Source organism: Paramormyrops kingsleyae, chromosome 5, assembly GCF_048594095.1.
Source record: "Paramormyrops kingsleyae isolate MSU_618 chromosome 5, PKINGS_0.4, whole genome shotgun sequence".
In the NCBI taxonomy this organism is placed as follows: domain Eukaryota; kingdom Metazoa; phylum Chordata; class Actinopteri; order Osteoglossiformes; family Mormyridae; genus Paramormyrops; species Paramormyrops kingsleyae.
This window is the reverse complement of record NC_132801.1, coordinates 40,496,460-40,513,896: the sequence shown is the minus strand read 5'-3', so window position 1 is coordinate 40,513,896 and position 17,437 is coordinate 40,496,460. Positions and strand designations below refer to the sequence as shown.

General features: G+C 41.4%; 1 protein-coding gene across 5 annotated transcripts in view; it reads left to right on the top strand.

Moving 5' to 3' along the window:
• Positions 1-17,437, top strand: part of svild (supervillin d) — a 108,109-nt gene that overhangs the window by 82,205 nt on the left and 8,467 nt on the right. For 4 of the 5 annotated variants that reach the window (XM_023798688.2, XM_023798689.2, XM_023798686.2 and 1 more), the window contains 17 exons: positions 5,242-5,389; positions 6,527-6,616; positions 6,742-6,828; positions 6,949-7,138; positions 7,363-7,535; positions 8,420-8,575; positions 8,755-8,891; positions 9,361-9,508; positions 9,751-9,896; positions 10,082-10,257; positions 10,753-10,891; positions 11,211-11,505; positions 12,895-13,049; positions 13,155-13,257; positions 13,712-13,919; positions 14,182-14,315; positions 14,529-14,684. In XM_023798688.2, the coding sequence (XP_023654456.1) occupies positions 5,242-5,389; positions 6,527-6,616; positions 6,742-6,828; positions 6,949-7,138; positions 7,363-7,535; positions 8,420-8,575; positions 8,755-8,891; positions 9,361-9,508; positions 9,751-9,896; positions 10,082-10,257; positions 10,753-10,891; positions 11,211-11,505; positions 12,895-13,049; positions 13,155-13,257; positions 13,712-13,919; positions 14,182-14,315; positions 14,529-14,684 (2,641 nt within the window). The remainder of the gene's footprint in view (positions 1-5,241; positions 5,390-6,526; positions 6,617-6,741; positions 6,829-6,948; positions 7,139-7,362; positions 7,536-8,419; positions 8,576-8,754; positions 8,892-9,360; positions 9,509-9,750; positions 9,897-10,081; positions 10,258-10,752; positions 10,892-11,210; positions 11,506-12,894; positions 13,050-13,154; positions 13,258-13,711; positions 13,920-14,181; positions 14,316-14,528; positions 14,685-17,437) is intronic. The other variant, XM_023798690.1, reaches the window with a different exon arrangement.

The window sequence follows — 17,437 nt, the reverse complement described above, 5'->3', positions numbered from 1 at the left end:
GATACATGAACAATGATAAATATAACTACATCAGTGCCATGTCTGTAACCCTTTTACTCATCACCAGCATGCGGTGGTGGATTCGGCAAACCTTCTAGCAGAGACAGGGATGGCTGCATTTAAATTACCTGAACTGAAGCAGCTTTCCCAGATACCATGCTGCTGTCTTCAGGGTGGGATACACTCTGACTTGCACAGCTCCAGCTTGCACAGATGGAAGCATTTCCCAGGAGCACTGGGAACACAGACCAGTCGAGGCGTGCGTGGAATGGGAAGTGCTTCCATCTGGAGGGCTTTGGCTGCTTGACTGCTCCGCGCCGACGTGGCCTGCCCTTGGGGAAGATCTTGCGGTTTTCCAGGGGAAAACCAAAAAGTAATACAGGGCTTGTGCTGGGAAAATGAAGCTGTGGACACCTGGCCTGAAGCTGGGGGGGTGCTCCCTCTGCTGCTAAATAAGACCTGTAACAGATGTCCTTTCTCAGGTCACAGGTCTATACAGAGATACATGGCACAGATGTTCACCATTAGCAAAGCCTCTTCCTACCTTACTGCAGGGTATGGCTTTGCATTCATGATGGCACCATAAGGCCCTGCCCTATTTCCACAGTGCTGCGATGCTATAACTCTGTAACAGTGCTGCTCTGTAACCCCTGTAACCCTCTGTAACAATGCCGCTATGTATCTTCTGTATTTAAGGTGAGTCTCAAAAATCTTGAGACTGCAGTGTTGAAATAGGATCATCTGGTGAAGCATTTTAGAAAAGTTAAATCAACAAAATAAATTGATCTAACTGAGAAGTGAAAGCCATGTTTTGTTGTAGCCCGTAAAGCGGATTAGACATGGAGAGGTCTGGCGTTGAAATCTCACTTGCTTAAGAACATAAGAACATAAGAACTATACAAACGAGAGGAGGCCATTCGGCCCATCGAGCTCGCTTGGGGAGAACTTAACTAATAGCTCAGAGTTGTTAAAATCTTATCTAGCTCTGATTTAAAGGAACCCAAGGATTCAGCTTGCACTACGTTATCAGGAAGACTATTCCATACTCTGACTACACGCTGTGTAAAGAAGTGCTTCCTTAAATCCAGTTTGAAATGTTCTCCCGCTAATTTCCACCTATGGCCACGAGTTCTTGTATTTGAACTAATGCTGAAGTAACTATTCGGTTGAACAGCATCCAAACCTGTTAGAATCTTATAGACCTGGATCATGTCCCCCCTCAGTCTCCTTTGCTTGAGGCTGAACAGATTTAGCTCAAATAACCTTTCCTCGTATGACATTCCTCTAAGACCAGGAATCATTCTTGTGGCCCTACGCTGCACCTTTTCTAAGGCCGCTATGTCCTTTTTAAGATATGGTGACCAAACCTGTACACAATATTCTAGGTGAGGTCTCACCAAGGAATTGTATAATCTTAGCATTACCTCCCTTGACTTAAACTCCACACACCTGGAGATGTACCCCAACATCCTATTGGCCTTTTTTATTGCTTCCCCACACTGGCGAGAATGAGACATGGAAGCATCAACATACACACCAAGGTCTTTCTCATAATCAGCTACCTTTATTTCAGTAGGTCCCATAAAATACCTGTACTTTATATTTCTGCTCCCTACATGGAGTACCTTACATTTGTCTATGTTAAATTTCATCTGCCAGGTGTCAGCCCAGTCACTAATTAAATTAAGATCCCGCTGTAGCTGCTGAGCCGCTAGTTCAGTATCTGCTACACCACCCACCTTGGTGTCATCTGCAAATTTCACCAGTTTACTGTATATATTGGTGTCTATATCATTTATGTAAATTAGGAACAAAAGTGGTCCTAAAATTGAACCCTGCGGTACCCCACTATGAACGCAGGCCCACTGTGACATCGAGCCTCTTATAACTACTCGCTGCTTCCTATCCGTTAACCAGTTATCAATCCAAGTCGCTACAGTTCCTAAAATACCTGTCGCTTTGAGTTTAAGTGAGAGCCTCTTGTGGGGAACAACATCAAAAGCCTTTTGGAAATCTAAATAGATGACATCATAGGCCTTCTTATCATCAACTTCCTGAGTAGCTTCCTCAAAAAACTCCAACAGATTTGTTAAACAGGATCTACCTCTCCTAAATCCATGCTGGCTATCCCTCAAAATGTTATTTGAGTCCAGGTAATCTACCATTTTCTCTTTGATTATAGCCTCCATAACTTTACCAGTTATACAAGTTATACAAGCTTGTTTTTGAATGACTCGCTTGACCCACACTTTCAGCCTCTACCTCACTTTGGAATCAAACAGCCATAGAAAACTGTGATGTAAGTGCTCCATATTTAAGTGGTGTAGCAGAGAAATACAGTAATGACATTATGAGTAAGGTAAGGGTATAATAACAATAAGCTCAGCATAGCTGCTTTTCCCACCTCTGCAGAGCCCACACCTCAGCTTTGTCATTTCTAGGGCAATAACAATGTGCTCATTCATTACTACCTTTCAGGCTATTTATATATTCTGGCTTTTCAGCTCTTGGATACATAATGATTTTCACAATATCATTATACTGTGGGCAAGACAGAAGAATAGCTATAAAACAGCTGTACCAGTTTCTCGCAGTACAGATAGAGGGAAATGTACAAGGTATCAGTTTGAGGGGTGATTCCGAAAGTCCATGATTCTAAGAAATCGATATTTTAAAGTTAAAACTACGGTACCATTATCCATGTCTTTCACCTTTTATCATCAATTGACACTTTTCTTTGTAAGATGACAGCAAGATTTCCCACAATTCCACCTTCATGTAGGTAAAATAGGGAGAATGTGTTTTAGAGAAACATGCATGCTTTAAATTGACCATATGTTTGACCCTGCAATGGTTGGTTGGTTCCTGCTTTTATACCAACTGCACGGTACCATATTATATTATAAATGATTACTTGATGAATTGTCAGATTAATTGGTTAATTACTTGATTATTGATATAATCGATAGTGACAGCAATAATATGTTGCTAAACACCCATACAGAAACATTCTGTGATTAGCTGACCAGCAAGTATGACTACTTGTCAGCTCAGATATATCTGCATTTAAAGTACCTGATTTACAATGCTTCAGGTGAATATGTTGTCTCCAGTATGCTGAATATTTCGATGTTTAAACCCTGGATCTCCATGAAGCACCATAGTCTGAATATTTATTTTCATAATAAATGTTTTTGAAAGACTCACTTGACCCACACTTTCAGCCTCTACCTCACCTTGGAATCAAACAGCCATAGAAAACTGTGATGTAAGTGCTCTGTATTTAAATGGTGTAGCAGAGAAATACAGTAATGACATTATGGGTAAGGAAAGGGTATAATAACAATAAGCTCAGCATAGCTGCTTTCCCACCTGCAGACACAGAACTCCCCATTTGGCTAAGATCTTAGGTGTAGTCTGTCAGATAAAGGGATGACCTGAAATACAGGATCATAGGGTACATAGTGACCTAGTCCCTGCTTTTGTCCACCCCAGGAACTTTTTTTTATACTTACTGTGAGCACAGACCAGTATGTGCTCTGTTACAGCCAGGTGAGTGCGGCCGTGTTTGTGTACCCGAGTGTGCTGTTTGTGTACGAGCTTGTGTTATGCCAGAATGTTATCCTAGTACACCTTTATTTGGCATGTGTGTGCTTTTCTATTATTTAGTTTGATTTATTATGAAGTATTCTCATTTTAACGGCTGTGTTGGATTTCTACATACAGCATTAAAACATCTCCTTCACTTCTCAAACACTCATCTTAAAGAGTGAATATTATGCTCCCCTAAATCAGGGGAATATGGCTCCCTCTCAGGGTGTGGTTTCAGCTGCCTTTTCTCAGGTTTCTGTCGACTCGAGGCATTTCCTCCCTCTGATGAGCTCCAGTGTTGGTTCACAATGGTCCCAGTATGTGTGTGCAGCGTTTTAATGCCACCACCCCCCAGGAGTCCCCAGTTTGGCTTCCCAGTAGAGAGGCCCAGGCCAGTGCTTTTATTATGTTCTCAGGTAGAGAAAAATGGAGAGTGTGTGGAATTTATGAGCCTCTTTGCATTTCAGTGAAGCTGGAGCACCTGCGCATATTGAATCCATAAAACCAAATGGCGCAAACACAGGAGAACTGCCAGTATTTCTGTACTTCATCACTGATCACGGCTAACACTGCTACATGATAGCTTTGTGTTTGTGTTCATTTCACTTATTCAGTGTTATTTATGGTTTCTCTAAATATAAACTCTTTAGGTTTCAGTTTGAATCTATATACAGTAGTTCCATAGAACTACAGGACAGCAAAAGCAGTTTTGTTATTTTGCTTTTGGTTAATTAAATCCAGGAGACTATATCATTGTTTAAGTAAAAGATTGTTTTAATTGGACAGCAGTCACCTCTCAGTGAGTGTATTGAGAATGCAGTGTTGAAATAGGATCATCTGGTGAACCCTTTTTAGAAAAGTTAAATCAACAAAATAAAGAATAAACAGAGGTAAGAACCTCTGCAAATTTATCCTACACAATAAAACACATTTTAAAGGAGTAGTAGCATGTCATTAATTACTATTAAATAAATATTTGGGTCATTGGAAATTATTTAAATTTTTGGTCATTAAGTATAGTAGGCCATCTTCAGATGGAGATGAAGGGGCTTCTACAAATCTTTTTCCAAACCACAGCGAAATTTCATGATGACGTGTAATTTTTTAAATGACCCTTTGTTTAATGCTGAACCAGTAAACATTAACAGCCTGGGCCACCAAGTGTGTTCTGATTTGCTGCCTGTGGTGGGATTACAAAGAATATCTCCTTTTTAATTCTGCAGGCAGAGGCTAGATACTGAAGCTGTCCTCTCAAAAAAGGGGGAAGCGTGAATCCTAGTGGGTATATGGGCAGGCATGGGGTGTGAAACCCGAAATTAAAATGTCATAAAACAGGTGTGCAGATGTGCATGGCACTATGAATGGGACACCTTCACACAATTAGGGAAGCAGTGCTGATACATAGAAGATACACAGCAGCATTGTTACAGGGGGTTTCAGAGCAGCGATGTTATAGAGAGTTACAGGGATTTGTAATTACATATGCCAATGTCTAAACATGTTGCATTTTTCTTCCTGTCTTTTTAAAATCTGCCTATTCTCAATATAAAAGGGAATATCAATTCAAGTGCTAATTCTGGAGAGGTATTTTCCAGTTTGGGTGGATAGATTTGCTGAATGCATCTGTTGCTTTACCCATTGATGGTTCAGAAGGCCTCAGCCGAAGTGGAAACGAAGATGTCGCTGGCGGAACGGATGCGGATCCTGCAGGAGAAGGAGGACCAGTGGAAGAGCAAGGGGAAGGGAGCCTCCAATGACTCCACACAGTTCACAGTCGCTGGGCGCATGGCGAAGAGAGGTTAGCCAACTGAATCACATGTCCATATCTGGTCATATCTCATTTGGAAATGCTGTCGACTGACAGTAGTGAATGTTTACTTAGTGTTGAGAAAATAAAAGAGCAGTATATTTTTATAATTTTGGCATTGATGTCTTGATATTTATGTTTTTCTTGAGAACATTTACATTAAAATATATTTTGATAAATTCCAATCATTGATTAAGAACAAATCAGACACTTATGACCACTTATTTTTGTTTTATTTTTCTAATACACTCCTTTTCCAATAACATGCACACAGCACAATGGTCAGGATTCAGCTTCTGAACCACTATATTCTGTGGTTTCCATGTCAGGTACTAAACCATCAAATGAATGTCTCCGTATCTAAGGCACTTTGAGTCATGCTGTTATTTCTTTGTCTCTTCTCCTTAGAAGTAATGAGAATCATCGTCATTGTATAAGGTTTACTTCATGCTGAGTCCTAGTTGAATGAAAACACTTCACTGTGGTTCATTTCTAAAACTACAATAACAGAAAAGATTATTGATATAGCTACCAGTGGAATACTACAAAAATGCTGAAAAGTTGCAATTAATTCAGGTCACAAATTTGCAAAAAAAAACAACTTTTTTAATATGCTTTTAACTGAAAGACAAAGGTAATAGATAATATGGAGGAAAATGCATAAAGTTTCCCTGGTTGGGTTTGCCTGTGAAAGCCTTTGTTACAGTCACAAGATAACTCTTGTTGGAGAGGTTTCATCTACCAACTAGCTAGCTCAATGTTACTATACTGACCCACTTATAACTATGGAACCACAAGACTGCACACACCATATTTAAAAGAAAACATTAGGATTCATGTATATTAATGCACTTCTGGGGAATATACATATACTACTTGTGTTTGGGAAAATTATGTTCTGTGGTCTGTGATTGACTCTACTCAGAGCCAATGAAAATGTGTGGTACCCGGGGGCAAATCCGATTTTAGTTGGCTCCACCACTGGCTGAGAAGTGCCTCCCCCTTCAGCTGTGTAGAATCTGTGTCATTAGTAGACTCAAAGTAGACTTTTTTAAAACTGTCTGTGCTGTGGATGTCATAATGGATGAAGAGGAATGGAAACTGAAGGAGTGTATTTTTTCATGTTAGGCCTTGTGTCCCCTGTATCGGGGAAAGAAGAATCATCTCCTTTCCAGAGCAAAAAATCCACCACCAGTACCCCAGCCAGACCCCTAGAAGGTTTGCCCATATCCTCTCTGATATCAGCACCCTGACAGATTCATTTATTTAACTGCGGTACCTTTTGAAGTACTGCTGTATTCTCTGGCAACGGCACAGGGGTTGTGTTAATTTCACCTTCACAGAGATCTCCTCGCGCCCTGATGTGGAAGTTGAGGGGGACAAGAAGCTGGACAAGCTGGAGTCCTTTCTGGACAAGCTGCATAAAAAAGGCATGCACCCCAAGGAGCAGTAATCCTGGGAATACTGTGTTCTTTTGATTGACATGCCACTGTCCACAGGAAAGCCCCCTTGCACATACGTATTAATCGATTTATTTTGTCACATTAAAGGCTTTGGTCACCAAGAGACCTCCATTAAGGTGACAGAGGAGACAGTGAAGGAAGTAATGACGCTGGATGATGAAGATACATTTGGCCGTTTTTACAGGACAGTCACACCCTCTGCTCTCAGCTCCAGCAGCCCCATCGACACAGAGCAGGACCTCAGTGTCGTCGAGTCTGAATCACCAAAGTACACCATGTTTGTTTGATTCTGAGCCATCATTTTCGGAAGTTTTGGCCTTTTACCATTAACTCTCTACTGGCTGTGTATTCATCTTTTGACTGTTGTAATCAGACCTTGGAGTTTGCTTCCTGTGCTCTTGGCATTCTTGTTTGTGCACTTTCTTCTCTTTTTTTGTCTGTGGTCTGTTAGCTGGAGCCTGTGAGTAACACCACTCTAACCTCCTTGTTACATATAACCAGGTTGACGTCTGTGGTAGCAGCCCACAGGCGCTCAATCCGCCCGGTCCGCAAGACCCAAGCCTCGCGAAATCCCCTGCGGGTGCTGGCAGGACGAGACGACATTCGCCAGGAGTACATGGAGCAGAGGCTCAATGTTGCCAGCGTTGAGACCAAACGGATTCAAGTTGAGAAGAGTGGGTCTTTTTAACAGAGCTCTTACATTATTCATTTGATCTTATTTCTCTTTGGTTCCCTGGGCTATAAATCATTAAGGCAAACTACGTACATGTCAAGCAACTGCAGGATGTGTATGTTTGCAAATGAGTACTTTTCACAAAGTAATTAACTTTGAGAAATTCCATCCTTCATATTTCCTCAGTCCATCAGTTACATTGATGAATTTGATAGCAGTAGGATATTATTTACCTAGTAAAGACTAGGGTGGGCTAATTGTGCATAACAGCTGCAGTATTTTTGTGGTATTTATTTGTAAATGAATTTTACAGATATAAACAAAGACTGTCTGCTAAATAAACATGAAGCATACACATCAAGCCTTGTCTGAGTGCAGTGATGTAAGCAGAGAAATGTACCTTGTGTGGTCTCGGCACCCTTGGACTTTCTGTCTGCTGCTACATATATTGCCTAGTTAGATGCCCTTTGATTTCACACCTGACCCTGCTGCTTTCATGCTTGAATGGTTCTGGCTGTGATCTCCAGGACCTTCCCACTAAGACATCTTTTTTCTTAAAAAATATTTTTTTTTATCTGTATGGTTTAATGTTGAGTTGAGTGCCCTTTGGCAGATGGTGTTTTTATTCTTTTCTATGTTATTTATATATTGAAATGGCCTTATTCTTAAGTGTTTTGGAAATAAGAAATTCATTTCTTTTGTCAGACAACAGTTGTTTCTAACATAATATGTGAAGCCACATGCCTAGAGATAGATTTTAACTGGGTCTCAGAGAAGAATTACCGCTATATACCCCTACTGCATTGTGTCCATTGCCTTGAACTCCTTAAGAACAGAGTAGGCCAATGATTATACAACTGAAGGCCTCCATGTTTTTCTCTTCAGTGGCAAAATTCTCCAATCTTTCGGATGCAGCTCTAGCTGGGCTGGCTAGCAAGGAAAACTTTCGTAAAGTCAGTCTGCGCAATGTGAAGTCTACGGAGGTGGTGACCAACAACAGCACAGTGCCCTTTAACAAGCTCATGCTCATCCAAATCAAAGGTGACGTGTCATTTTTACTCAGAATGGAGAACAACAGCAAATTCATCTGCAATGGTCTTGGATGGTTCGATAAACATTGGAATGTCTTTACTGTTGGCAGACACAGAAGATCTTTAATGTGTATCCTTTGGGTGCTGTGCTGAAAGGCGGGTATGTGGGGGGCTGTTTTCCCCTGATAGGGCGGCGGCACATTCAGGTGCGCTTGGTGGAGCCTGTGGCCCGCTCCCTGAACAGTGGCGACTGCTTTCTGCTCATCACGCCCAAGCAGTGCTACATGTGGAGTGGGGAGTTTGCAAACGTCATCGAAAAAGCCAAGGTATTTCTACTGACCACATGAAGAGCAGTGTCTCTGTGGTGACATCATCATTTCACATTACTCCTGGAAGGCTGAAACTAGTCATTTATCATTACTCCACAGCTATAGTACGTGCATAATTTTTCTCTTCTGATGTATTTTTACAGTCGGTACATAGCTCTTCTTTAAGCAGAATTCACTATGCCAGATGTCTTAGTAAGGGCTGTAGTAATCCTTTAAGGATTTTATGGCCTGTATCCACCATAAATATGTGCTGAAATTTCACATTCTTGGCCTATTGGATCAAGGAGGATTGCCTCCCTGTCATGTATTCTGAAGATATTGCCATAAGGTTGTTTTTTTATTATTATGTCTAAAAATTTCTTCACTTATGATTTTTGTTGATGAGAAGTTTGATAAATGTTCTGTTCAGTCAGTTCTATGAGTTTGGCCACCTTTATGCTCATTGAACAATTTGTTGTGTTTCCAGGCTTCAGAGATGGCATCCTTTGTTCAGGCCAAAAGGGATCTGGGCTGCAAGGCCCCACAGGTCACCATCCTCGAGGAGGGTGTCAACACAGAGAACAGCCGAGCCAAGGAATTCTGGACCCTGTTGGGGGGCAAGGCTGAATACAAAGGTGCAGGCTCTGAAGGCACTGCTTCTGTGCATCGTGGAGTGTAAATCATCAGCTGGGCATATGCAGGGCTTAACTGAATGATTCCGATCTCCGTTACCCAAAATTACACTTAAATTTTTACATTTATGAGTAAAATAGTACTTTGCCATAAAACTTATTTGAGCAGTAAATTAGAAGCCTCCTTCCATGTCTTTGTTTACATACTCCCATGCACGTTTGTTTCTGTTCTGTGCTGTCTATAGAAGCTGGGGACCCGGAAGAAGATGAGCTGTATGAGAGCGCGGTGGTGGAGTCTAACTGTGTGTACCGCCTGGTGGAGGATAAGCTGGTTCCTCACGAGAAGGCCTGGGCCTGCATCCCCAGCGTGTCCCTGCTGAGTTCCAAGGAGGTCTGTTTTTTTGTTTTTGTGCCTTTGTTATTCTAAGGGATCACCACATTATTATAGCGTGTCCTATTTGTTTTGCATCATTCTTCTGTGTGTAGGTAGATTACCTCATTTCCTTATTTGTATGTGCACATGTCCTGTCCCGAATACACCATGCCTCTTTTTGTGATGATGTGCGTCTGCTCCAGGTGTTAGTGTTTGACTTTGGCAGTGAAGTGTACGTGTGGCATGGCAAGGATGTGCCCCTGAGTGACAGAAAGGTGGCAGTACAGTTGGCCAAGCAGCTCTGGTTGGGCTCCTATGACTACAGCAACTACAGGGTCAACCCGCTAGACCCTTTCTCCTGTAATCCAAAGATCCAACTGTGAGTCACACCTCAGAAAATGTTTTATTAACAGTTACTGGACTAATAACATTAATGTATGCATGGTTCAGTAACAAGCTATAACACTGCTGTAATACTACAACACTACTATAAAAACTGGGCAAAAGCCCACTTCAACTTAATTTATTAATAACAGCGCTTTTGTACTGAGCAGCTAAAAAGAGAAGCACAATTTTTATAAAGTGTGTGCTTCTCACATTGGCACTTTTATGAGCCTGTTGCTACGCGTTATGTTGCAAAACAGTGTTTCTTTGTGTTTGATGTGAATGTGTGCAACTTCTGTAATTCTCCAACTGTAAAAAAATGTTGAAACTTGTATTTCAGACTAATTTGTTTTCTGTGGGCTTTCAGAGTTGTAGTGCCACCATAAGGAAAAAATAAGCATAACAGCATAAACAGTGTTGGCCCTTTAAGAGTGTGGGTCTTTGCTTATCCACACCATAGGTTGTTAATGAGCTTGCTGTTTGTGCGCAGGCAGGGTGAGGGTCGCCCCAGCTGGGCCCTTTTTGGGCGGCTGTCAGAGCACAATGAGACGTCACTCTTTAGAGAGAAGTTCTTGGACTGGGCTGAGAAGCCCTGTACCAAGGAGGAGCCTGTTGTGGAGGAGGTAAAGGTGAGGCAGGCTGCCCTTTTTTAGCTACATTTTCAACAGATTTTCAAGGAAAATAAAAATCCAGTGTTACAGTGCAGTACAGTTATATGTGAAAATTGGCCCATTGTTAATAACTTTTACACAGGAAACAAATATTAATTGACAAAATTGTAAGTATACCAAGAAAATTTCATAATGTCCCATAAGGTCAGCATTGTTTTTACTTGGTTGTACTTGTGTGTTGTTATTCATATATGAATATGAATGTGCTGTGTTCCTCACTGCATGGCACTGTATCTAGTGTTAGGCTCAGCTGTTCATGTTTCCCCCCTCTTTTCAGAGTCCAGTGTCTCTCATGTTCCACGAGTCAGAGCTACGGCCCTGTGATGCCAAGGCCATGCTAGCTGGTGGGGGGGACGCGGTGCACTGTACCATCCTGGAGGGGCTGGACGTTCAGCGAGGCTACGGTCTGGTGCGCACCGAGGATGGCAGGCAGGCCCAGCTGGCCACTGTCGTTGTGGATGCTTGGCACATCCGTGAGTTTGATGATTATGAGATCCCACAGGAGAGCGTTGGGCAGCTGCACGAGGGTGACACCTACATCATCCGCTGGAAGTACTCTGTCACCACTGTCGGTGAGCATTCAGGCATCTGCCTGCAGGGTTCATACCTTTATTAACCAATCAATTCACTGCTGGGGATAAACATGAAGTTGTGTCTCTAAATTGCAAATGTCAAAGTCAAAGGCCGCGGACCACATCAGGCTTGCAGTACAATTGTTGAAATCATTTTGATATTCTGTTAAAAATGGCCCAGGAATAGAGGTATAACAGTACACAATATTCATAGTTTGATACAAATGTCTGTTTTGGGTTCACGGTTCGGTGCAATTCCGATACAGTAGCGAAAACTTATTTTGCTTTGAAATTATGTATTCCTAAAATTAAAAACACAACCAGTAACAATTGTAAACCAAAGACAACATGTCTCCTCCCATGTCAGTAAATGTATTCATTCATTACATTGTGTTTCCCTAGCTGAAAATGATGCAATCAAACAGCACACAGTGAATATGTGTACCCTTATAGCCCTACCTGGGAAGCAGAGGTCCTGTGAACCTGCACTACACCTTTATTCATCCCATCTCACCCACTACTGACAAGCTCAGCAGCAGCAAGTTAAAATACAGCAAAACATTCCAGTTGTAATCTGGTTGTTTTTCTTTGGGCTAAACTTAGCCTCAAAAGAAGGATCCAGTGGACAATGTCAGATAAAAGCAGATGAATAATGATTCATCAGCTCAGTGGACGCATTTCATTTAATTCTATATCTTCAGAGAGATTTTTGTGCATCATTGTTCACTTTTTTATAAAAAAGACAATTTTCAGCAATAGTATTTATTACAAGTCTATTACATTTTTAAATGATATTTACATATAGTAAAGATATCAACCAAAAAGCCACAAAGTTTGGGTCATACTGTTATTAAATAAATAAGCTTAGATTGGTGGTTTTCAATATGACCCGTTCAGTGACTGAGTTTGACACACCTGCATTAAATGGAGCACAGACTGTGCCCGGCGATGGACCGGCTCTCGATCCAAGTTGGGTAGGTGAGGTTCCAGGACCTCTTATGACCCAGGACTGGACAAGTGCTTTCGCAAAATGGACAGATAGTAGAATTTTGATAGTCTCCATTCATTATTCTTATTCATGCCTGTGGGAAAATTGGGTAGTTTTCATACATTCCTATATTGCTATCCTTGAGACGCCAGACATTTAAACAGGTGTGGGCAAACAGGGTTCAGGGCCAGCCAGCATGCAGCCCTGGAGCAGTTGGGGTTAAGGACCTCGATGCAGCATCACTCTGACAGCCACAGTATTTGATCCAGCAACCTCCAGAAATGAAAGAACTTAAAGTGTCACATTTATTGTCAGTATACATCCTTTATCGGGAATTGAAATATGAGACACTATAGTCCTGATTTGATATGTGTCGGGTGTGCGCCTCTGTGTCTGTACAGTAGGGAAGCGGCAGAACCCCGGAGAGCTAAGCAGTGGCGGCGCAGGTAGGGAGCGCTCTGCCTGTTTCTTCTGGCAGGGTCGGCACTCCAGCGCCAGCGGCAAGGGCACGTCTGCACTCATGACTGTGGAACTGGGTAACCACAGGGGGGCGCAGGTGAGCGGTTCACGTCACAGCACCTTCACCCTGCAAATCTGAAACTGCATGCTTACGACAGACATGGGGGGTGGGTGTGACTCATTTATGTCTCTGTGGGACCAGGTGCTCGTAGCTCAGGGGAAGGAGCGTCCCTCCTTTCTCCAGCTCTTCCAGGGTGGCTTGGTCATCCACCTGGGAAGTCGGGAAGACACTGCCTCCAATTTAGGTATCATTTGCACTTTCATTTTCATCTCTCTCAATCTAATGGCCCTACTGCAAAATGGGGCTTGTTCTAAGAGAGTTCAGATAACATTTAACTAACTGGTAATCTTCTAGCATTATACATTCCTCTCGTTTGTATAGTTCTTATGTTCTTATGTTCTACTGATGTGGATTTCACAGTTTTTTGGCAGTTCTCTGCATAGATGCTAATTATGCTAATATATGCTCCTAAAGTTACTATTAATTCAGTTTTCTCATTACTCCTCCCTTAAGGTCATTACCAGCAAGATAATTGTTCATCAGTTTTATCAGAGTAATTACTTATACTAATTATGTGTTGAAAGGTAAATAATTGTTGAAGATCAGTTATTTTTTGTTGCATTATCTGAATCTGTTAGACAAGTACTGGGCATATCAGCTACAATTCAGTATTATACTAACACCTCCTCCTGCGGCAGGCGGCTGGCGACTCTTCTGTGTGCAGGGTGAAACAGCAATGGAGGCCTCCCTGGTAGAAGTCGAGTGTTGCTGTGCCAGCCTGCGTTCTCGTGGTTCCCTGGTCCTCCTCAGTGCCCACCAGGGGGTGCTCTTCCTGTGGCATGGCTGTAAGGCCCATGCGCACAAGTGCGAGGTGGCCAAGAAGGCTGTTGAGCATGTTGTACAGAAGTAGGTACTGCCCACTGGGGCTGTATTCTGTGTAGTGATCAATAGCTGGCAACACTAACGCCACTTTCCCACCCCTACCCTTTGGCCCATATGTTTCCTTCAGCTACACTGTTTTGCTTTCATGAAACAATGGAAACTATGTAAAATGACACTACATGGAAACTGGACTTGAATTATTTATCATGCATTTGAGGTATTCTTTGGCAAATGTGGATCCTGATTCCATTTTGTGCTGTCTTTGTTTTCCCCCATAACAATACAGGTGCCCAACTGAACTTGAGCTGAACAGTAACAGCGAAATTAAGGTGCAGGAAATGGAGGAGGGAGCGGAGCCAGCGGCATTCTGGAATGCACTGGGCCAGCGAAACAGGAAGGCCTACGACTGCATGCTGCAAGGTGCTGGTCTCGGAGTCTGGTAGCTCTTAACCATGAAGCGTCCTTCACGTTCGGAGCAATAGTAATGTGTTGAGCAACACAGCCACAGTAGTTCTGGTGTTAGTAAAAATCTTCAGGTGTGGTAGAAATCAATGCAGAGGGATGAGAAGGTGTCATATGTTGCCAGCACAGGTAAACAAACTGATTTCTCTTGGCATGTGGTATCATTGACAGACCCAGGCAAGTACAACTTCACGCCGCGGCTCTTCCGCTTGACGGCTTGCTCTGGGACCTTCCAGGCAGAGGAGCAGCTGAGTCCTGCCCGTCTTCCAGGGGCCATGATGGCTATGCCCTTCCTGCAGGAGCAGCTCTACTCTGTGCCCCAGCCAGGTGGGCAGCTGTCGCTTTTACACCAGAGGCATTTGCAGGCCCACAGACCTGAGCTCTTAAGTGAGATAATAGTAGTGGTTCCAGGTCCCCAGTCCCAACCTTCTTTGGGTCCTTAGTGAGGAGACATTTGATTGAAACCTAGCTCGTCAGAAGAACAGATAAAACAAAATCAGCTTGGCATGAAAAGAAATAAAGTATTTTGTATAATATACCCAGCATGGTATTATTTTGTTGTAGTAAATATTGGGGTATTTATAAAGCAGAAAAGGAGTTCAACATAAATTTCTCACAAACTTGTCTAGGAGTGTTTTAGCAAGAATGAAAATGATTATGATTGTCTCAGAAAATGCATGCAGTGCTTATGCAAAATCAGCAAAGGTAAACTTTAAACTGATTTTTAAACATATAGTACATAATCTTGAAATGGAGTAATCATTATATTTGCAATTTTATTTCCATTATATTTTCCTATGACAGAGTAAAAGTGTTTTAGCGAAACTTAAACCCCATATAGGGCTGGGTGATTCAATTAATGATTTATTTTCTTTGTCTCAGGCAGATTACAATCTAATTGACATTTCTATATTTATTACTTGAATATAAGGTAATAAAACAGTTGCTATTTACTGAATTTTTTGATGATTTCAAAATACAGTACAGCCGTTTCAAACACTTTTCAAATTATGATACTTCACAAATTACATTACTGAACTGTGCATAATTCAAATACGCTGTAATACAGAACAATACTTTACATAAAATACAGCTTATTGATGTTTCACCACTGCATCTCGGAGGCTTGATTTTGACAGTTTATCATAAACTTTGATGAGTCTATATTTGTCATTGACAGAAAATGACTTTCTTTTTTCTGTCATGTTTTCTGTGCAGCATAAGCCTCAGGTAGCTAGCTGGAAGCAAACAGTTTACCACAAGACAAAGTAAGCAAGTAAAAAAAAAAAATTACGATAGTTTTAATTTTCCAAATATTATGTGTAAAAAGACCACTAAGTTGACTACTTGATTATATGGTGGCCATTTTACCAGGGAACGAGTAAATAATAGCAGCAAGAAAAACCTGAATCTAAGTTTCTTGTGTATACCTTCGGTTCGTAAAAAACAAGGCAAAGAAACCAAAGAACTAATGGAAAGGTGACGAAAAGCTTGGCTAAAAGCTATCAATCAAAAGGAATTGAACAACGGTACTGTCAAGAGTACCGTTCGACCGCATTCTTAGCATTTCGTTAGAGCACAAGCTCGGCAATATTTCAGGTAAATACTGTATATTTCAAATAAACGGGGCAGTGGTGGCTTGATGGTTAGGGTAGCGCACTTGTAATTGAAAGATTGCAGGTTCGAATCCCCCACCAGCAAGTCACCACTGAGGTACCCTGAGCAAGGTACCGTCCCCAAGCACTGCTCCCCGGGCGCTGAATTAGCTGCCCCCTGCTATGTCACGAAAGTCACATATGGGTCAAATGCAGAGGACACATTTCGTTGTTGCGCACTGTGTGCGGTGGTGTGTTGACAATGACCACTGATCACTAAATTCTTCTTAAAAAAATTCTTAAAATATGTATTTATTCACTTCCGAGTGCTTTGTCATTTGTATTTTGCTGGATGGAAACAAATGAGATAGAGAGATTGTATTTTATATATTTAAAATGTTTAAAATACTTAATAAAATGTCATTTTAAGAACCTTCATCACCAGGCTTACAGTGTTTTAAATATAACCAGTGTTTTAAATATCACCATCATTGGCAGTAATCTAAGGAACAAAGGTGTTTTGGAGATCGGTGCATATTGCCTTAACGTAAAGTATGTAGCAAAATAGGCATATATTGCTTGACTGAATGTTAGTATGACAGAAAAATACAATGTTTAGCAAACTGCCGTGCTGTGCTCTAGAACTTTTTTAACGTTTATGCTTGGCACTCTACTGTAAGATAAAGTGGAAAGTTTGTGCATTATGATAATTAATTTAAGAAAGCCTTATTGTGCCTCATTGTGCCTTGCATGTATCTAGACTACAGTCAGCTGTGGTGGTAGATTATTTCCTTCAAATATTATGAAGAAATGGCTCAGCCCTTTTTGCCTAAAGAAAATACAGTTTTTTATGGTCATGCGCACTTGCTATGAAGTTTATTTTTATTACTTTTTCATTAACACTTAAAAGAAACATTGAACTTTCTGCATCTGAGCGACATACAACAACTTCGGCATTCTCTGGTAAAATGGCCACTATGCGCAAATTGTGATGTTATACGCATGTAGCTTAATACAACCCATGCAATGTTGGTATTAATATTGCACATCGTCCGGCCCTATAAAATACAGACACTCCTCTGCTTATTAACAAGTTACGTTCTGAACGGCCGTTCGTAACTTGAAATGTTCATAAGTTGTTATTCAACATCATTTTATTGGTACTCTAATCTGCATGCATAAGTAAGTATTATAAAAAGTAAATACATGTTTTCTTGTCATTAGTAATGATACATAAAACAAAAATGGATAATGGATGCACAGAATGTTTTGGAATAAAAACAAAGTAAACTTTGATCTCAAGAGAGCACGTCTTTGTACGCAAGTACAAAGAACTGGGATGCTGGGAGTACGCACGCTATGCTGCTGTGGGGTGGGAGAAGTGGTCAGAATTTGTACTAGGCGGAATTGACGCGCAGAACAAAATTCGATGTTGCAGACAGGAAACGGGAGCCCAACAAACACAATTTGGACTTACAGTCTTCT